The sequence below is a fragment of the Hemibagrus wyckioides genome, linkage group LG24 (assembly GCF_019097595.1).
Source record: "Hemibagrus wyckioides isolate EC202008001 linkage group LG24, SWU_Hwy_1.0, whole genome shotgun sequence".
Taxonomy (NCBI): Eukaryota; Metazoa; Chordata; class Actinopteri; order Siluriformes; family Bagridae; genus Hemibagrus; species Hemibagrus wyckioides.
In genome coordinates, this window is record NC_080733.1 from 16,401,017 (window position 1) to 16,424,366 (window position 23,350).

At 36.7% G+C, this 23,350-nt stretch overlaps 1 protein-coding gene and 1 pseudogene across 1 annotated transcript; both read left to right on the top strand.

Moving 5' to 3' along the window:
• Positions 1-1,225: 1,225 nt before the first annotated feature.
• On the top strand, positions 1,226-2,182 carry LOC131345380 (olfactory receptor 6N2-like; annotated as a pseudogene).
• Positions 2,183-10,294: 8,112 nt separating this feature from the next.
• On the top strand, positions 10,295-12,767 carry LOC131344844 (endonuclease domain-containing 1 protein-like). Its single transcript, XM_058377340.1, has 2 exons — positions 10,295-10,641; positions 10,883-12,767. Exons 1-2 carry the CDS (start codon positions 10,351-10,353, stop codon positions 12,362-12,364), a joined length of 1,773 nt encoding a protein of 590 aa, XP_058233323.1. The 5' UTR covers positions 10,295-10,350; the 3' UTR covers positions 12,365-12,767.
• Positions 12,768-23,350: the final 10,583 nt, after the last annotated feature.

Genomic DNA, 23,350 nt, shown 5'->3' on the forward strand with positions numbered 1-23,350 from the left:
AATAAAATTTGAATTTGAATTTAATCTTGGGCATGGAGACCTCTGACTGCTGTGATGTACAGTTCTGCAGTAGGTGGTTAATGGAGATGGTTAAATCAATCAGAGAGTTTAGAGGTAAGGTGTTTGTCCCAGCATGTGAGCTGAATGAGCACCGCTGGCAAGTTGGAATCACTCTGCAATTTAAGAGAACATTAACATTTATAAAAAGCAAACTTATTTAAAACACAGACGTTATTGATAGGCCAGAGTTATGATGGTGACTGTCAGGAAGGAGGTGGGATATTCAATTTATTTTGTATAGTGCCTTTTACAATGGACATTGTCTCAAAGCAGCTTTACAAAAGAAGAGAAATGGAAAAAGGGGAGGGGAAAAATATATAACTAAATAACTATAAATAAGAATAAATTATTAAATTAATTCATTAAACTATTTTATTTTATCCCTAATGAGTAAGCCTATGGCGATGGTGGCAACGAAAAACTCCCTGTGATGATATGAGGAAGAAACCTTGAAAGGAACCAGGCTCAGAAGGGAACCTCATCCTCATCTGGGTGACACTAAACAGTAAATAATGTAACTGTAACTGATTAATGTCTACAACAGCAATCAATGACCCATGAAGAACTATTAGGTCACTGTAGATTCTAAGGTCATTATAGACACTAATTCTTTGCTGTCAGAAGCTGACAGATGTAATGGCAGATCTGTGACAGTGTGAAAGTCCCCAAGTGGCTCTGTCCATGGCTGTCTCCTGGTCCACACAGATCCATCCACAGCATGAGTGGGCACCACCAAGCGACGAGACTCTGACCAGGGGAAGGGCAGTGGTAACAATGAAAACTGATATATCTTCTAGAAATCAGCTTCATGAACATTTATCCTCTCTCATCCAAATCAACATCAGAGATGTTTATAAATCTCATGGCTAATTTTCCTTAGTTATTTACTGAAAGCTAATTTTAAGGAAAATTAGTCATGAGATTTATAAACATCGCTGATGTTGATTTGGATGAGAGAGGATAAATGTTCATGAAGCTGATTTCTAGAAGATATATCAGTTTTCATTGTTACCACTGCCCTTCCCCTGGTCAGAGTCTCTCATTGGATGAGAGAGGATAAATGTTCATGAAGCTGATTTCTTCAGCACAGATGCATTTTATCTTCATCTTCACTATGCTCTCTGACTGACTACTGTAAAATCACATGGGTTAATTGATTAAAGTAATGGATTATTCTATAAATGCTGCATATTTCACATTGGAGAGACATGTGGATTTAGACCATTACAAATATATTTATTTTATATTTACTCTCATCATCTATATAATGATTATCTGCTGTAATACTGCTATAATTTTAATTATACAAACAAACAAACACCCCCATGAGCCCACGTACATTTTCATTGCTGTTTTGCTTTGCAATGCTTTCTTTGGTGCAACTGCTTTTTATCCTAAATTGCTCACTGATTTACTGTCTAAAAAACAAATTGTCTATTATGAAGTGTGCTTAGTTCAGGCATTTTGTATTTACACATATGGTGAGTCAGAGTTCATCCTGTTATCAGCTATGGCCTATGACATATGTGTCCATCTGTAAACCATTACATTATGCAACTATTATAAAAACATCCACTGTCAGAAAACTAATATTTTTATCATGGTTTTTACCATGCTGTGAAGTTGGTATATCTGTTATTTTAACATCCCGACTTCAGCTGTGTAAATATAAATTAAATAGAATATATTGTGACAATATTGTGATATATTGTTAAATTAAGCTGTGGTGAAATATCTATGAATAACTCTTGGGGACTTTTTATTTTTAGCATTGCTGTGTTTCCTCCAGTGATCTTCATAATCTACTCGTATATTAGGATACTTGCTGCCTGTTTAAATAATTCTAAAGATTTCAGAAAAAAAAGCTCTACAGACCTGTTTACCACATCTTTTCATTTTCATAAATTTTTCTGTCAATGTGTGCTTTGAAATTATAAACAACAGACTGGAATCAAAGCAAATTCACATTAAAAAATACATTATTGCCATGATCCTCTCAGTTATACCTTTTGTTATTCCTCCTCTAGTTAATCCAGTAATATATGGATTAAAACTGCAGGAGATTTTTAATTGTTTTAGGAGATTGATGTCTAGCAAAAAAAGGTCACACATTTCCTTTTAAATGTTTTTGAGATGAGATTGATACTATTTTATTTCCAATTTGACTTTAGTTGAAATTGTTAAATACTCTATATTATACAAAAATATAAGAAAACATAATATAATTTGTTATCTTAACCACTATGGAGGTCAGTTATTTATTTATTAATTATTGGTTTAATTTTTTTTTTTAAAAAAAGGCATAAATTGCACCTCATGCTAATTCAATTAAATTTTATTTGTATAGCGCTTTTTAACAATGAACATTGTCTCAAAGCAGCTTTACATACATACATTGTGCAAAAAGTCCTAGATGTTAGACAAAATCATCCCTACTTAGCATGCCTGAGGTGACTGTGACAAGGAAAAACTCCCTTAGATGGTATGAGGAAGAAACCTTGAGAGGAACCAGACTCAAAACGAAACCCTGACGTTCATGGTATTAGCAGCACTAGGTGCATTTAATCAGATGTACTGGAGTACAAGGTCATGGAATGAATTATGTGTATGCTAGGCTAAAAAGAAATGTCTTTAATCTACCTTTAAACTGGGAGACTGTATCTGAGCCCCGAACACTGTCCGGAAGGCTATTCCAAAGCTTATGAGCTAAATGCTAAAATGCTTTACCCCCTTTTGACTTTGACATTCTAGGAACTACAAGAAGTCTGGAGTTTTGTGATCTTAAGGAGCATAGTGGATTGTAGCGTGTCTGAAGACTGGTTAGGTACGCGGGAGCTAAACCATTTAGAGCCTTGTATGTAAGTAGTGCTAGATGTAATCAATTCTAAACTTAACAGGTAGCCAGTGCAGGGATGATAATATTGGGGTTATATGATCATATTGTCACAGGTAAAATTATGACCATACTTAAGGCTACTAATACTTAAAAAGCATACCATGGAATTATTAAAGGCTATGTGTTATGTATATCATTCTTTATATGATTTGTGTTTGATTTTTGATTCTATATATATATATATATATATATATATATATATATATATATATATATATATATATAAAATATAATCATATATTATTCATATATTCTTTGTTGTCTTTGGTCATGTACAACATATAAATCTGTAACTGCTGTTTAAAAGTTTGAGGGGAAAAGCGTATGTCGTTTAGGTTTGTCTTTAAAATCAACATCTTGTGTTCTTGATCCCTTGCCTTCAAATTAAAAACAAAAATACTACCAAAACAATTGTAGCATGTGTTAAATGGCCACCGAATGGAGATCCAGTGCATTTATTCTGCAACAAGGGAGAAATCATTAGTGTTTCACCTCAGCAACAGCTTCTTCCTTCCTGGTGTGCACAGAAATATTTGGTATAAACATACAAGAAATATTTGCAGGGAGAAGCATACAGTGTGTGTGTTTAACATCTTCCAATGCTCATAGACTGAGCATTGTGAATTATCACACAAAATACTGGAGGTAGTATTGTGACACTCCAGTGACACTCCCACCTGAACAAAACACTAAGGTAAGATTCCTTTACTTTAACAATGTGTTCTCTTAACTATAACTTTAACTATAACTGGAGAAAACTTTTGTGAAATTCACAGAACATTTCTAATAAAGCCAACACAATTTAAACATTAATGCAAGCAATCCATTTCAATTCCAGTTCCACTACAAAATGCACACCACTTTATTAACAATGGACATTTAAATATCTGACATTATGGCTCACGTTACTTTGGCCGTGCCACACTAGCTTTGTGTCCTCGCATTGACTAGTCAGTCAAATTGTACATTTAAATATACATGCATATTATAAATATAAATATAAATATGTGATATCAGCCAGATATATTAAGAATTATCTGAATTTCTTTAATAAAAGGCAGTCTGGAGACAGATTCTGCATTGTCAAGTTTAAAAAAAAAACATCTATCATCTATAACTAATCACTCTGGCAAGTACATTCCAAGCATCAATAAACCACTTCACGATCAATCAATGGTGAAAATGGCACAAACAAATAAGCAACACCTCACAACAAAACATTCTGCATACTCCAACAAAGCTAGATCAGATTTTTTTCTAAAAAAGAAGAGTATTTTCGTCAGCAAAAACTGATCAAAGGCACAGCGAGCATTTCTCTCTCTATACACTACCAGTCAAAAGTTTGGACACACCTTTTAATTCAGTGTTTTTTGTTTAGTGACTTATTTTCTACATTCTAGAACAATACTGGAGATTTCAAAACTATGAAATAACACACATGGACTTAAGTAATCCATATGTAACGACAACAAAAAACAGTCAGTTGTTATTTTAAGACACGAAGGTCAGGTGTTCTGGAATAGTTCTTGCAAGAACAGTATTGTCAAGTGCATTTGCAAAACCCATCAAGCACCATGATGAAACTGGTTCACATGAAGACCATCCCAGTAAAGCAAGACCAAAACTGACCTCTGCTGCAGAGGAGAAGTTCATTTAGAGTTACCAACCTCAGAAATCACCAATTAACAGCACTTCAGATTAGAGCCGTTATGAAGGCTTTACAGAGCATCAGTAGCAGACATATCTCAATATCAACTGTTCAAAGGACATTATTGTGTATTTTGGCCGCCTTCAGCATTGTTTTACAATGTAGAAAGAAATAAACATCAGGAAAGACCATGGGATTAGAAGGTGTGTCCAAACTTTTGACTGGTAGTGTAGAATCGCAAAATCCAAAAGACCACACACCATATACACCATAGAAGAGGAGCTTCTGCTGCCAGCCTGCATAGACATCACTGAGGAAATGTTGTGTAAAGAAGCTGCAGGAAAGATCACTAAAGTTCCACTTTCTAATAACACAGAAGAACAGCATACTAAGGAAATGTCATCTGATAAATGTGAAGAAGTGAAAAAATCCAGAGTATTTTTTGCATTTGCTTGACAAAAGCACAGATGTTGCTAAAAGTGCACAGTTACTCAGGTACATTGACTCCACTGATATTGTTGAAGATTTCTTAATTTGAGAAGATCTGAAGGAATGAACAACAGGAGCTGATATTTTTGACAGCTTGAATGGACACATAATGGCCAAGGGCTTCCAGTGGGAAAAGTGTGTGGGCCTCTGTGGAGCAGCGATGACAGGCACCCGGAGCTAAATGATGTCTTGCAGACTGCCATCAAATTAGTAAACGCTTCCAAAACCGAGGCACTCTCCTCCCAAATTTTCACATTGCTATGCACAGAAATGGCTCAGAACATCAGCACCTGCTTCTTGACTCCGAGGTCAGGTGGCTATGGTGGGGTAATAATTCCTAGATTAGATATGTTGTGATATGTTGTGTAGCAGGCACACCCTTCTAACTAATAAATTTCCTTCAGGTTTCTTAATTTTAATTTTCTTAAGTTTGTAGTAGTTTTTAAACACAATTATTCAGTGCTTGAAATTTGTATTGCATTTGTTTGTAAATAAGTAGAGTTTAGTAGTCAGTTATTTCTCTCATAATCTTAACATAACCATTTGGCTGCTGTTTTGACATTTGAATGGTTATATCTTCTCTGTGTTTATTATAAGCCTTTTCATATGACAAGGAAAAGAAACCTGCTCTCAACTAAACCAGGATGTGTTTTTCCCCCTATATTTCCATTTAAAAATATTATGGTGGGTCTTGAGATTGATTGTACTTGTCTAGGTGGATCCTGGAAAGAAAAATATTGGGAACCTCTGCATCCACTCATGCTTCCTTCAGACAGAAGCTGGAGTAATGTGAAAATAGATGTGTTTTTATGGTCTTGCTGGCATGCTCCTCTTCATCACATGACCTACCCAAGCCAAAAAATCGGCATGATTTCACACAGAGCTTCAGACACAATTTCCTCAAGAAGCATTCCCATAGCGTCAGCAGCATCTCCTTTCCTTCTCAGGGAACCAGGGCACATACATAACTGGGTGTAGTTTGGGTACTGTTAGACTGTATACCCTAAATCACTGTATTTCACTTTGGGTAAATGTGTCTGCTAAATGTATAAGTATAAATGGATTCTTTTTGCCTGTTCTCCACACTTATTATAACCATACAGTTATTTCATGTGCAGAAGTGAAGTTGTTTTACAGAATCAGAATCAGCTTTATTCACCAAGTGTGTACAGACACATAAGGAATTTCTTTGTTTTTTTAAGGTGCTCTTGGTACATACATACATACAGTACATACATACATATATACATACATACATACATATAAACATACAAATACATATCTGGCATAAGAACAGAAAACATTTCAATAGTAAGACTTAAGAAATAATAAATAATAATAAATAATAGCCTGCATGATGTTCAGAGACAGAAAGAAAACATGAGCTCTACTTCATAAACCTGCATTATAACACAACGTCTCTCAAATTTCATGGTGAGATCAAGTTTCTAAAAGTTCTATTCTCTGTAAGCCTCCCTCTCTCTCTCTCTCTCTCTCTCTCTCTCACCTACACAAACACATACCACACCCACCAACCAACCCCCCCAACAGACATGCATATCAAACATACTGAACTTCATTTACCTGCTGTACAACAGAAGATTGATAAAACAATGCAAAATTATACTCTTCCACACTGTGACATATAAGAGAGATAAAGTATCTGCAGTACCTACTGCAGTATCAAAGAGTAACAATTAAGATGGTCAACTACATCTTACAAAACTCTCTACATTCTTTCCCACTTCTTTCATCTCTAAAAGAGCAGCTCACAGTGCAGACTGATTATTTATGAAGTTAATGTACAATGATAGAGGACAGAAGAAGACTCAAAGACAATAATCATAACACTTTAAAGAGAACTGTGAGCGGCCTCTTTACAGTTAAATCAAGCAGACTGATGTTCTAAATTTCATTTGTTTTCCCTGTCTGATCTTTGCATGCAGTCAGTTATTATACATCATGCGTAGTATTGTACATTCTGACTTTCACACATTGTCATGTATTTTGTATAACACATGCTCACTTTTACAGTTCTTGCACTGCAATGTTTGTCTGTTTCCTCTGCTGCTTATAACTGTGGTGTCCCCACATCACACCTTGTTAACAGGAGTTACAGATTGGGAAAGATTTTTCATTTATTGCTGAGTTCATGCTAATTCTAACCCTGACCCCAAAGTTAAAACCAAACATAAGCAAGAAAGAAGACACAGTTCCTCACCCTTTGGGTCAAAGTTAGTAAAGAAGTAGAATTAAAACCTCTGAAAAACACTTTTATGAAGATTTCTTAAGAGTTCAAAAAAATGCTATGTGGTCAAAATCTTCTGTACATGCACACCCTCATCACATGCACAAGGTTTTGCTGCCCTTCATTAGAACCGGTCATTGTTTTGTCCACATTATGTTCCTCATTTCTCTGTTTGTACTTACACCCACAAAATACATCTTGATATTTTATGTATTTAAAAGCTGCTGGTATCCCTGCTCTGTAATACAAGACCCAACTGCAGATGAGAGGACAATGGATTGGATCTGTTGACAAATATTTTGTGTCCTAATATATTATGAAATTAAATTCACAGAATATAATAAAATGTGCAAATTCTGGATCTTCATAAACCAAAGAAATACTGAGCAAAGCTAATGTTTTCACACAAAGAACCTTTCCAACACCTGCTTGAGAGAAGATTCTCTTTAACACATTTGAGTGTGGTGCGCACATCATCACCTGAAAACAGTGAAAACCACTTCTTGTCTCAAAATCACACCTGAAAACACAGCACCATTTCAGCACCACCGCTACTAAGTACATACTAAGTAAATGGAGTGGCTCAGCAACTACCAGATAGCACCAAGGGCCACTGTTAGGAAGGCTTTGTTGTACCGGGAAGGCTCTGTGGAATTTTGCCTAAGGACATCCTCTGCCAGTGTCTGCCCCACTCGCACTTGCTACTTGTGGTACTACCTGCACCCTCTAATCAATGTAGGTGTGACAGATCAGAAAAAAAAAAACAGGTCGCTCAGGTACTGTGGCACGAGACCATTCAGTGCTTTAGTTAAGTAATATTATTTATGTATTACTTTATTTCAGTGACGAGCGGTGCATTTCACACCTAGGCCTTCACTTGTGTCATTCCTGAATTAATCCACCTCTATACCATCATTATGACGCCACAGCAATAGATACTAATCAACTGTTAAATAGCAAAGTAAAAAAGAAATTAGGCTACAGTATTTCACACCTCACAAAGTAATTTTATTACGGTTACTTTTCTCAAAAAAGACATTCTTGATGACGTATGCAGCAAACTGCAATCTCTGGAGGACACAGCATCTGAAATGAGACGCAGCGAATATGATGGCCCACCACTGCTTTATTTAGTATTTTATGATCAATGTGAAATTTGACTAGGAGCTAATGCAGCGTGGCTAAGATAGGAGTAATGTATTCATATCTTCTGGTTCTAGTTAGGACTCTAGCTGCTGCATTCTGGACTAACTGGAGCTTGTTTATGCTCCTACTGGAACATCCAGACAGTAAGGCATTACAATAATCCAACCTGGAGGTAACAAAGGCATGATAACTGGTTTTTCTGCATCATGAAGTGACATCATATTCCTTATCTTAGCAACATTTCTGGGATGAAAGAAGGTGATATTATCTACTTGAGCTTCAAACGAAAGACAAAAGTCAATAATCACACCAAGATCTTTTACTGCTGGAAATGATGAAACAAAAGGACCATCCACAGTTACTCTGTAATCAGAAAGCTTACTTCTAGCTGCATTTGGTCCTAGTATGAGCACTTCTGTCTGTCAGAGTTAAGCAAGAGGAAGTTAGTGACCATCCACGATCTGCATGAACAGACCTACATGAAAACACTCATAGACACAGATAAAGCTATTAGTTGAGTTCACATGCATGTGCACACACCTGACACATTAATGCACAGACACAGCTGTAGAGTTCAACCCTTCAGATGTTTAAATAACACCTTAGGAAGGTCTCATCACATGTGCTGTGTTTATTAGCAGGAGTTGAGTTTATACTGAATAACTGAACCATCAGAAGCTCATACACCTGCTCTTACCTGGTCCAGGTAATGGACCTCTAGCATTTGAAGTTTTAGACATTTATTTGATTTAGGAGAGAATCCCAGGGAACACACGAACTGTATACCTTGAACCACTGTAATAAAACTTTGGATAACTGTGTCTACCAAATGTGTAAATGTATTTCCTCTGCTTGTTCTCTCCAGTGCCACGGTAAGATCAAAAGTTTCAGCTGAACAAGCCCTATTCTCTGTGAGCCCCTTTCACACTAACTAAGGGGCACTGTGTCTCTCATGCAGCCTTTTTGCGATAAAATCAAGCAGACTATGCTTCTGAATTTCATTTGTTCTCCTTGTCTGATCTTTGCATACAGTCTCTAATGTTTTTTTTTTATATATATATATATGATATGTTCAGGGATTCATGAATTTACAAGCAGGATGTGTTGTATTGTTTATTATATAATATTTTCTACATCATTTACATTTTTGGCCTTTGGTGGACGCTCTTATCCTGAGTGACATATTAGAGTGCTTTTGAAGTCTCTATCAATACATTAACCCTGGTCCAATAGGTCACAGACTTACAATACCATCAGCTACTCAGTTTTCCAGACATCTAGGGGAAGTTCATTCCACCAGCATGGTGCCAGAACAGAGAAAAGTCTATATGTATACCTACCATACCCTGATGGTGGACCAGTCGAACAGTGCTAGTGGATCTGAGGGACTGAAGTGCAGTGTTTGGTGTCTCCACATCACACCTTGTTCACAAGAGTTAAAGATTGGGAAAGATATTTCATTTGTTGCTGAATTTATGCTAATTCTAACCCTAACCCTAAAGTGAAAACCAAACAAAAGCAAGAAAGAAGACATAGTTCCTCACGATTTGGGTCAAACTTAGAAAAGAAGCAGAAGTGAAAGTTCTGCAAAACACACACACACAAAAATGCTGTGTTGTTAGTTTTGCAAAAGACAAAAGCTTTTGTAAAACTAACATAGCATTTTTTTTCCTATCCACACCCTCATCACATGCACAAAGTTTTCCAGGACTTCATTAGAACTGATCATTGATCTGTCCACATTATGTTCCTCATTTTTCCATTTGTAGTCACACCCACAAAATACATCTTGATATTTTATGTATTTAAAGCAGACATGCTGCTGATATCCCTGCTCTGGAATATGAGACCCAACTGCAGACCATGTGGCTTCTTTGTTTGTTCACGTCTATTGTGCTAAGAGCACTTACCGGTGAGGCAAAAGTGGCTGATAACTTTAGTGAGTGTAGTCAGTATTTTTACAAAAGTACAGAACCAAGTGGAATGGATCAGAATGCCAAGAAAATCTGCCAGATGTATGGATATGGAGGTTTTTATTATGCTACACTTTACTCGGTTCATCACAGGATTCCCTTGTACAGTGCATATATGCTCGACCATAAATGCACAACTAACCAAGGAGTGACAACCTTTCCATGGCACATAGAGCCACAGGTAATGTGTTGCCCTTTTTGTTGCTACCTAACAAAATATTATACTAATATTATTTTTTTATAAAATATTAATTAGCTTTTTAAGCTCCACACAAAATAATGCAATTGTGCTAAATTAAGTATTACGCTGCTTCTGTTCAATCGCTTTACAGTTTATTGCTTAAGCGCATACTGAACCATTTATTAAACTAAAGATATTGTGTAAACATTAAATATGTTCTAATGTAATATTTCTCCTGTAGATTTCTAACATCAATGAACCCAAGATGGTCCGAGAGAGTGAGTCAGACAAAAATAGCATAAAGAGAAATCAAGCCATCAGCAGTGACTACGCTGAAACAGGATATGATCGTGGACACCTGAACCCTAAAAGTTTTCAGTGCAGTGAAGGTCGTGAGGCAACATTTACACTGACCAATGTGGCACCTATGGATGCATGTTTTAACCGTATCTATTGGAAGAATTGTGAGAGTAATTTGCGGAAAATATTAATGGATCAGCTTAAAAAGGATAACTATCTTGCAAATGTCTATCTTGTCACAGGGACTGTACTTGATCAAAATTTAAGAATACCACAAAGTGAAAACTCTCAGGAGTCTCAGAGGGTCACGGTGCCCTCTCACATCTGGACAGCTGTCTGTTATAAACACAATTTTGATGATAAGAAGTCTTTTTCCTTTGGCTATATAGGAAAAAACGAGCCAGAAACCAGCATAATCCCGATGAGTATTGTAGACTTAAATTCTAAGTTGAATAAACTCTATTCATTTAAGCCTGTGCGAATTAAAATTTTTGTTAACGACTGTTTCACTGGCAGTTTTAAATCTAAAGAAACTGAGAAGATGTTTCTAAATAAACTATCAGAAAAACAAAGACTCAAGGTGACCCCAGAGGTGAAGAACACATATCTTGCAGTCAAAAGACTCATTGACAGTGGCAGCCTTCTCACAAATCTCCAGGTGATCTGGATGAGCGCAAGACTTAAGATTGGCAGTTTGCCCACTTATTTCACTATGGTAGAAGAACTGAAAAACATGGAAAGTGCTTGTCTTATCACTACTGCTAAAAAGAGTATTTTTCCTGCTGAAGAGAGTGATCTCAGAAAAAGAGATGTATTTGAGCAGTCTGAATCTGTTGAATGCCAGGTTGTCCCAGAGAAATCTGTTGCTGGATGGCAGACTGCAGCTGATGGCTCACCCTGCCAGAGCGTCTCAGACTCTAGTCTCGGTTGTAATTGTATCACAGAAAATAAAAAAAACAAGCCGTGCTGCTCTTCTCCATGCCTGTACCAGCAAGAACAAAAGGGCTACTGGTGTTACTCAGGGCAGAGTCTGATACAGTGCTCACCCCAGTACTCACTCATCACATTTAAGGGTGAAAGGTGCAATGATAATCATCCCTGTGCCACATATGGTTATGACTACTACTGGTGTCAGAAAGCCTCTGGGTCTTGGGACTACTGCAGCCCTCCTTTGTGGCGAAGTAAGGCTAAAGATGGGAAGTACTGCCGCAACAACCACGCCTGTGCCAAATATGGTAAAAGTGATCCATATTGCTACACTGATGACAACAAGAAAAAAGCTTGTTGTATTTCTGATGACTGTTTCTCTGCTGTGAATGGCAAAACCTGCAAATCTGATAACCCATGTGGTTACCATGGCTATAAATACCTGTGGTGCTATACTACTGATGGCAACTGGGATTACTGTTGCACAAATTGCTAGTTGGTTTACAATGTTTAATACATTTAGCACTAATCTAATATTAATTGTACAGAGTTTTATTTCAAGTTTCATTTTGACTGTAACTGTAACAGATATTAACCAAGAACCATTAATACTTACTTATCCTTCTGAAAATAAAAGCAGATTAAAAGCTCAGTTTAAATAATTTCTTATTGAATCACACCTTAGCCATGATCAAAAGAGAACAACACCTCTAGACAAAAACTACAGAATGATATGATTTTCCTAAAGCACAATAGAAAAAAAATACATCCAAGCTCACAACACAAAGCCCCATATTAACAACACAAAACTCCATATTAACATACCAGCAGCATGATTGTGATAACTGTCAAGAAGATTCAATTAAAATCAACCTTCCAGTGTGGTCGCCACATAAATTATTAGGCCACGTAAATTATTAGGCCACATAAATATTATTATTAGTATATTAGGACACAAGTCCATATATGAATAGAGTAAAGCACGGTAAAAACCTCTGTAAGATTGTGTGTGTGCGTTTCTTTGCGTCTTTTGTATTCTGTATTGTGTATATGAGCATGTGCTGTCTTCCCAGGACTCTGTGGGATGATCAATCTCGGCTGGAGCAGCAGACACACACACACACACATGCATGAGTATAAGGTTATAAGGTCAGCACAGTTTGAGGCATTGTTAGATCTCTGAATCTCTAGAGGACGTTCATGTAAGATTACTGTTGTCTTTTTGCTCAGAGAAACATCTGAGAAGCCAGAGACTTCTCCATTTGCTCTTTATTTAATGCTATTGCTGTCTTAGACAAGTAACAGAGATATTTAAAAAATATCTCCATTTGTGATTTTTCTTTTCTAGCCATCTTTAGTAATGGGCTTAGGTTCTTAAAAAAATCTGTCATATTTGCTTCATTGTGAATATAATATACTTTTTTAGAGGAAAGAAAGGAAGAAGAACTGTGTGAAAGGCCACACACACACAAACGTACCTGCATTTCCACAGTAAAACAAAAACTGAACAGGGCCACAGATACTTCAAAGATAAACAATATCAATACACTACAGAATAGGGAGATAGATGAAGTCAAGGCTGCAGAGAGGAGAATGATATCCATATATTTCTAAGAAGCTGTGATTGAGCAAATCCATCTCAGACCATTCCAGAACATGAAGAAAAGTGAGCAGGTTAAAACAGTTACCTTTTTATGGAACTCAATACTGCATCATGGTTTGGCGCTATGAAAATGGCCTCATGGAACCGGTGTCTGAAGAACGTGAAAACATAAAAGGGCATCTACGTCACATAACCACAAATTCTTTGTCTTCAGGAAGCTTTCTTTGTGTCTCTTAGCGTTATGGCAAGCAAATGATTTGTTCTGCAATGATCATGGGGCTCACACCTGTCAGTAGCCGAAGCAGAGCATGAGATGGGGAATCCCCTTTCTTTTTCCCTTTCCTCTGAGACTCTAAGAAGCTCAATATCAGCAACAAATTGCAGGTTTTTTGGACGCTGTCACCTTACCACCCTCACATGTTCACTCAGGTTTGCTGACTGTGAAGTGGTTGGACGCTTTATGTCACAGGAAGTCTTTCCCACTCCCGAGCTCCCAGTGTTCTGAGTTCCCAGTGTGGCCACTTCTTTCCAGACCTGTCTGATCCATCCATATGCTCTACCCCTGGTTGGAGTCTTGTTGCTTGGTGGCGCTCAATGCTGCTGGGGATAGATCTGCAAGGACAGCCCATGACCTAGGGGACTGTTGTGGATAGAACCACCTAGAGCCTATCAGGCCATCTTTGGGCTGCCCTTGCGTTGGACAGCTTTGTGCTCATTCATCATTGAATGGTCAAAGACTTCGGCAGGGAGGAACTTGTGTTGTCTTTAATAAACTCAGGAATTAAGCTGACCTATTCGTTTCTCAGGAGAACTTGTAGTAAAATTCCACTTTACTATAAACAGCTGTACAAAGGGCATTATTTACATTTGGATTATTTACTGTCCAGTGTCAACCAAATGAGAATGAGGTTTCCTTCTGAGACTGGTTTCTCTCAAGGTTTCTTTCCTCATATCATCTCAGGGATTTTTTCCTTGCCATCATTTTCTCAGGCTTGCTCATTAGGGACTTTGAACTTTATCATTTAATCTTATCATTTTTTTCTATGTTTCTATACTTCTGTAAAGCTGCTCAGCAGGCCAAGCTGGTGCATCCCTGCACACCATGGCGGTCTTGCAGGCCTATCAGGCTGACCTGCTGAAAGAACTCAACTGTGGCATAGGAGATTTAACCCTGAGACAATCTCTGACCTCCGCCAAGCCACTGATCTCATGCTCCGTGCCACAAATCAAATGACCCGCACCATACGCCATTCTATGGCTGCATTAGTTGCCATGGAGAGGCAACTGTGGCTTAACTTAACGGGAATTAAAGACAAGGATAAGTCCTTTCACCTGGACACCCCGACTTCAACTAAGGGTCTGTTTGGTGACTCAGTGAGTGAAGCGCCAGTTGGAAGTGTTCAGACAATTTATCCACCGCCACAGTGAGCAGCCTGAGCCATCCCCCAGCTGCAACCAACCCCCATAGCTCACTCAGAGCAGAAAGAAGGGCTAGTGTTGCGGGCTATGTCTCTACTGTCAAAATCTAGGGCTGCCATTCAGCCTCTGGTGTTACGGGAGAGAGAGAATTACCTTCCATATATTGTAACTTTTGGTTTTGACAGCTCAGGTCAAAGGTCAGGTCAAATGTCAAATGATTAATGAGTGTGAAATGACTTTCACATGGCGGTCAACAATTATAACTTGAATAGCCCCAATACAGAGACACCAAATGATTGATGACATGTAAGTGAAGTAACAAAGAGGTCGAAGATCAAATGATTAATGAGTGTGTAATGACTTCTACATGGCGGTCAACAGAGTGGTCAACAATTATAACTTGAATAGCCCCAATACAGAGACACCAAATGATTGATGACATTAATTGAAGTTCAATTCAATTCAATTCAATTTTATTTGTATCACGCTTTTAACAAAGAGCATTGTCTCAAAGCAGCTTTACATGAGAAACAATATAAGAAAACAACAAACATAAACAGACAAGTATCAAAAAGGTCAAAGGTCAAATGACTAATGAGTATGTAATGACTTCCACATGGCGGTCAACAGAGTGGTCAACAATTATAACTTGAATAGCCCCCAATACAGAGACACCAAATGATTAATGATATGTAATTGAAAGTAAGTATTAAAAAGGCCAAAGGTTAATGACTAATGAGTGTGTAATGACTTCCAAACATTGGTCATATAATGAAATAATAATTCGGATTTCCGGTTAAAACATCATGGAGGTCTAAAGTCATTACTTTAATTGGATTTACAGCCAAACACACAGACAAACACACAGACACACACAAAATTTGAAAAATAGACACACCCACCAATTTTCCCTTGAAATACTTTGTCTCTACATGTGAAATATTGGTGATTCTTTGAGCGCAACTATGGCCACTTGTCCTGATGCACCGAAGAAGCTGAAATCTACTTTGGTACTTTGGGGAGATTTGCAAAAATTTTAGAGCATGAAAATATTCAGTATTGGTCGTTGTCAAACGGTTGTACAGCCAGGGTTTTTTTTTCAATGCAGAATCAGCAGTCGTAGCGCTTTTCAGGTTATCTGGACCGGGTCACATCCACTGGAGCAGCACAACTGAGACCGTAACTTTTGATCAGTGTGACTGGGAAAAGTTTTGTCAATGGTGTAAGGATTTTGACTACATTGTTAGAATGGATTTCTTTTCACCAGAGGCCTACAAACGGAAATGGAAAAACAGTACATCTCTGCAACAAATGTACCGCATCAGAGCAACAAATTTCTCCAAGGACCAGGTTTCATTGCATATTTCCACTTCTACTACCAGCGACTGCCCACCTGATATCAAAGAGAACTGTGGAGAGAGATATGATCGGGTCAGCTGGCATGATCTACAATGTTACTTTAAACAAATCGATGAATTATTCTAAGGAGTAAAGAGAACGCATAAAATAAGAGTAAAACTAGAAGATCTCTTTTGACATTATGTTTTTACTAATCTTTCAAGACTGAGCAGAAACCACACCTTCTCCCGACTCCACCCAAACAATGTATTTTTCCTTTACAAGGTTTGTTTAGCTTAGAGGTTAAAAGTTTGACTTTAACAACTTAATGTTAACCACATAAAGTTTGACTTTAACAACTTAATGTTAACCACATATCATAAATAAAATATTAGTACAGTCATTTAAAACAATTATATATGAATTAGTACGTGATGTGTTTTAATGGAGTAATATTTCTTCAAGTGTAGTCGAATAATTGATTTTTCTTTTTTATATCCCGACATTATAGCATTTTGAAAACAGAATTTATAAATGATCTGCAGTTTTATCGGCTTTGTCCCAATCCGCACTGAGCCCTCCCTCCTCCCACCTACATGAAGTGTTATCGGTTATTGACGCACTTTGGTATAGCACGCAATGACTTCATCAGGTTTTTGTTTTAAAATCAGCAAATCTCCTGCTGAATTCCACTTTCAGTGTGTTTAATTTGTCGGCATACACTTCTGTCAGGAATAGGATGGTGACTGTTTAATGGTAATAAGTCTGATGAACAGCCGATTTGAGAAGCTGACTCCTCTACAGTAAAGACTAAACAAAAAAGATGGAGAAAAGAAAGACGTACACTGGGCAGAAAGCAGTGTGGATTTGGACAGCTGTAGGACAGAAATTGACATCAGAAGCCCAGAGATTTTAAGCAGTTCATATAACGTCAGAGAACAGTACAATAGTGCACATGTCACAAACACAAATAATGAACCAAAGCAACAAGACACAAAAAAATCCTAAAACCTCCAAACCACATAAAAGGTACCAGATAACGACAACAATTCAGACTGACTCAATGAGGAAGGACAGAAGACGCCTCAGCAGACAGTGACACTCTTATCCAACTAATAGAAAACTAAACGGAACTAAATTAAATGAGGAACTTTAGCTGTACAGATAAGGGATTCTTTCAGGAGTTTATTATGTTGTACAAGTGTTCAGGGTACAGGGATCATACCATTCTGCAGAAACTATTAAATAGCAAAGCAAAACAGCACAACCCACAAGATGCTGAATAACTTAAAAAACCTTCTAAACTAAAAGTGTAACCCCAAACTAAAATACTGACATATATATATAAAATAAAAATATTGATTACACTGTACAACCATAAACACTTTACTGACAGACACCAAGCTGATGGAAAGGAGCAAACTGGTTCCAAATAGAAAGTGAACATAAAAAGCGCAGTGAGATCTGGACCAGTGTTTCTTTGTTAAAAATTAAAGGTTTCACGATTCAATTTTTCATCAACTTACTTGGGTAAGTGTCCTGAAAACCATCGTCCTGACCCAAATTTCTAATCTCCCAACCAAATGTATAAATTTTAAAGCGCTATTTAAATGTAAACTAATCTCTGTAGTTAATTTATTGTTAACGTAACTGCATGTTATCAAAAAAGAGTTTCTTATACCTTATTTTAACTTTACTGAACTGATGATTTTATTAACATAACACAAACAACATTTTACATTACAATTTAGTTAAAATTGTAAATTTTAAATTAAACCTTAAATAAAGTGCAGTTTATGCATCATGTATGTTTTCTTGAACTCTGTCCTGTCCTATGTACACTCTCAGAAAAAAGGTACCAAAGAAGGTACAAACCATTGTCACTGGGGCAATACCTTTTAATGGGACAGAATTTTACCGCAATATAAAGAAACAAATTTGTACCATTCCAGTTTGTACCTTTAGGGACATGATTTCTACCATGGGCAACCAAAATGTACCTTTTGTTTTTTTAAATCCTGCTGATACAATATTGTACCTTCATCAAAGGTACAAATCTTATCCTTGAAGGTACCACCACAGAGACAGGGCACTTTGTGCCTTAACTGTGCCAAAGTGTTCCTTCCAGAACTATAAAAGTTCTTTTTTCTATTGAACAACAAGCACATTCAACTGAACCCAAAAGGCATCAATTTATTTAATCATCAACAACATTAATCATCAAATGTGTTTAAACAATTTCTCCCAGTTTACAGTAATGTTTCCTTTAGTGTAAATTCACATTTCCAGTTCACAATAAAGATTTTGAAAATATTTATATAAAAATATACAAAATATAACTTCTTTAAAAAACATTTCACAAAAATGTTACAGTATATAAAACATTTTCTGATATACAAAATAAAACTTAAAACAAAATAAAACGAGTGCCTGGTAGTTGAGTTCCTCTCCTGGCACCATACAAAACCAGTCCTTGTCATATGAAACATGAAATGCATGAAAATGACTGACAAAAGTCTGTGGGAGCAACAGTTTTCCACACAGTATCCACAAAGTATCTACATATAAAACTTCTTCGGTATGCACAACATCAATAACAAACACATCTTTGGTGGCATATTTTATGTTATTTACACAAACCTCTTTCATACAGCTAAGTGTTTTACCTGCAAAATCAATGGACTGAAATTTTTGTGACTTTTAAGTGCATTTTGAAGCTCACTGGGTAAAGATGGAAATGGAGTGCTCATGCCCGTTCCTAGTCCCTCAGCACATGCTACATCCGTAGGCTGAGTGTTTTGTGTCTGTTTAGAATTCCAAACATCCTCATGGCTGCAGTAGTTTTTAAGCACTTCAACAATGGAAACATAGGCATGATTTCCAATCTTATGACCATTAACATCCCTTAAAATATGCTGCGCAGATTCTAAAATGTCCAAATGAAATATACAGTACTCTTTAAACAAATGTTCAAAGTCTATTACTTTACAGGCCTCAGCAAAAAGTCAACTGACTGCAAATGTCCTAAAAGTTCAGGATTAAAACTATTTTGCTGTAGATGGTAAGAAAACAAGGAAACATAGTTTTCGTTGAAGAAACTAAACAGAAACTTGACATTTTCCAAGATTTCTTGCTGAACAGGCTGCGGAAGGACATTTTATTTTCGATTATAATTTTTTTACCTTCTGAACATGAAATGTTACTCAGATGCTTCTGTGCCATTGTTATTGCTAGTTTCAATAGAGAATTCTTATCAATTGTTCATTCACTGTCAAACGTCTATGTAAGTACCTGTGATTGATAATCAAAACTGCCACAAGATCCCAATAGCTATAGGTCTTTAGAACGACTGGGGTTCCTGATGCTCCGACCTTCTTAGATTCCTAGGGACTTGTGCAGAGGTTTGACGAAACTCGATGTCAAAAATGATCACAATGTCTAAATAAATAATCAGCTAAATCAGCAAATAATATAAAATATTAACTTAATAACATATGATACCTTTTAACTCACAAAACAGTTCTAAAAAGGTGAAATTAACTAGAAGGCTTCACTTTGATAGTCCTAGACACTAGAATCAAATAAGCATAGTCTGCTCTTGTTCTGTAATAAAAAAGTTAAACTTTAGATATAATCCTATATCTGAATAGAAAATGACTGATTAGGTTAATGGGATATACTTTAAGGAACATCCATTCTTTGCTAAACATCCTGGTACACTATGCACTTCTATGAAGATGAATTCAAAGTGGTTAATCCACTTGGTTCTAAAAGAAACAAACAAACTCTGTGCTATCTTCTATACTGCTGGTAATGTCGATATAAAATATAGGTCTCAGCTAAAGCATATTCACCTTGCCTTACTGGTAAAGCATTCTTTGTTTAAGCAGCACATGGACGATATTCTAAAACCTTTGTTGGATGATTTAAAATTACTGTCAACTGATGGCTTTCCGCTAATGTTCAGTAATAAGATCTTAAATATGTATGCTGCTCTGGCTTCTATCTCTGGGGACAATTTGTCAACACACATGATTGGTGGATTTAGCATGTCCTTTAACTTTGGACGAATTTGTAGATACTATATGGCAATTCACTCAAATAAGAATGAGGTGGGGGTTTTTTTAGTGAAGATAAGTATATTCTCAGAATTCCTGAAGTCCTTAGTATCACTTAGATTCTATTAAGGAAAACCCTGCCAACACTGCAGTATATGGTGTTCAGAGAATCTGTCCATTTGATGAACTAAGTTACTTTGATGTGACAAAAGGACTGTCACCAGATATCATGCACAACTTATTAGAAGGCATAATACCTGTAGTAGTCAAATTAGTTTTATGTAAGGCACACAGAGAAAAGCATATGACCATAGAGGAAATTAATGCTGAATGGAGTCAGTTTGCCAAAGGTCAAAATGATAGAGCAAACAAACCATCCCAGCTGTCTGACAAAATTTAACAGAATTCAAGCATTTCAGAATCAGCCTCACAAAAATGTTGCTTATTTAGGCTTTTATCTTTTTTGATTGCACACAGCATTCCATGCAATTCCAAATACTGGAATGTTTATCTTCTGTTTTGAGAAATTGCAGATATTGTTATGGAAACAAAAGTAATAAGAAAAAAACCTTCCTATACTTAACATGAAAGTGAAGGAGTTCTTGCAAGAGAAAAAAAAAAATTGTATTTGACATTATCACACCAAAGAGCATGCAACAGACCATAAGATGTAATAAGTCTTGCATAACGAATTAGATAGTGACACTTTGGTAAATGCTAAATCCACCAATCATGTGTGCTGACAAACTGTCCCCAGAGATAGAAGCCAGAGCAGCATACATATTCAAGATCTTATTACTGAACATTAGAGGATAGGGTTAGGGGTTAGGGGTTAGGGTTAGGGGTAATAGGATAAAAACCACAATCGTCGATTTTGACGATCGTAAATTTTGGTTATAACTTCTGACAGGAAGGTCATAGAGTGATGAAATTTGGCTCAATACCCCCCCCCTTTTTTCGGGGTTCCGGATCCAATGGTGTCAATTGCATCCTGCTGGGACCTTCCGTTCCCGAGATATCAGCCCTGGAAATCTTTTTTTCTGTATTTCTGGAATGGAAGGTCATAGAGAGATGTGGCTGGTACCGTTGGAAAGCTTGACCCCAACTTATGGCAGACGTCATTTCAGCCTGACGTTTCATTTGGAAATTATAAGTGAAAGTTTGTTCCCATTGAAAATGAATGGGAGCCCAAATTGTGTCACAACCCAAATCGTTCTTGTAGAAATTGTTTAGGAGCATGTTTCAGACCATTTGGAGTATTTTGGTATATGTTCTTTGGTTATTTTATTGGTATGTTGTACTTATAGTAAAGTTTGTACAGAAGATCGTAGACACATTGAATTGTGCGTCCTGTCTGGGATAAAGGCTGTGTGGCCGTTTTATAGTGTTGTGCATGTGGGCACGACCACGTTTCCCATGATGCACCACTGTCCACTCTCCATCATCAACAAATCCCATGATGGAGTTAGGGTTAGGGCAAGGAGTCAATTAAACAGATGAGTGGCAATGGACAGTTTTTAGTGTTGTGCATATGACTTACATTTATGCATTATCTCACACAGAATTGCATCAGAAGCTAAACTCATGTAGAAGTCATGTTCCATGTATTGTAATAGCAGGGCTTAGATTAACAGGGAAAAGTTGTGTTATCATTCTGAAAGCACTGGATGTGTTGATGAAAACCTGACCGATTTCGCAATGGATTGTTGGATTAAAAATCCAATTTCTGTATGTGTCCCTTTAATTAAAAATCGCACGAATTATCTTTAGGACGCAAGTTCTTCACAGAAAGAAAAGTCTGAGGACCAGGTTTCAAAGGAAACCACTGCAGGGACCTGCTGTGAGTCAGGGGTAAGTAGTAGTGAACAGTTTTTAATATGGTGTACATCAATAACAGTCATGTATAGAACTGCACACAGTTATATAACAAAGGTGAAAACTATGCCAAAGACGTAATTCATATTTTCTGACATCAGGGCTTGGATCCGACCTTTGGAGAATTTACGGAATATGGTACATTAAGGCAAGTGGTACTGAACAGCTTATTCTGAAATCACTGGTTCTGTGGATGGTGAAAATTCGACTCACCTCGGAATGAATTGTGGGAGGAACAATCCCATTTCTGTCTGTGTTCGTTGAATTAAAAAAAAATCTTTATGATATTTATTTTATTTTTAATTTTTTCTTTCTTTCTTTGCAGAAAGAAATAAGAAGATTTTAGCCCAAAGGAACAGTGACAGATGTGAGTGGTAATGAAGTGGCTTTTAATGTTCCATACATGAATTAGAGTGAGACATAAACTCACATGATTATATCATGCAAGTTAAACTCATGCTGGAGTTGTGGTTCATGTTTTGTCCATCTGAGCATGTTTGTGTTACAAATCAGTATGGTCACCTGGTCAATATGTTTATTATTGAAATCTTTGTGTTGCAGTTTGAAGACATCTTGCATATGATGAAACACAGTTCACATTCAAGGACATCCAAGTATCACACCCTTGAGAATGAAGAATAATTTGTTTTTGAAAAATGTTGTTAATGTTCTTAAATGTTTCTGATCTTGCATTTGACATACAGTTCAAGTTAGAGGACATCAAAGTGTAAGATCTGACAGTGGTGGACGAAGTACAAAAACTAAGTACTTAAGTTAAAGTAGAGATACACTAGGTAAAATATTACTCCAGTAAAAGTAAAAGTGCATCTTTTACACTTTTACTTGAGTAAAAGTACAAAAGTATTTGCCTTCAAATGTACTTAAGTATCCAAGTATCTATGATTTATTATGGCTATAATATCCTATTATCATTTTTGTCACAAGACTCTTGCTTAATCAACAACATGTGAAAAGATTCTAATGTTGCTCTTAGCACACCAATCTATTAATTGTGCTATTAGTCAGACACTTATGTCTATTAAAATTATCATGAGCTCAAAACCTTGAAGCTAAACAATTTCCTTTAGAATCAAATGAAATAACAGGATTTCAGAGCAGGAAGTTTCAATTTAAGGTTTATTTGCAACATAGTTGCAAGTTTAAGTTTAATAAAAACTTGGATTTAAAC

What these genes read in the sequence shown, in the direction of transcription:
- LOC131344844 (XM_058377340.1), top strand. Translation starts at nt 10,351, where the DNA reads ATGTGGCTTCTTTGTTTGTTCACGTCTATTGTGCTAAGAGCACTTACC. An exon ending in CATGGCACATAGAGCCACAG is followed by an intron (nt 10,642 to 10,882) that starts GTAATGTGTTGC and finishes TTTCTCCTGTAG; the next exon opens with ATTTCTAACATCAATGAACC.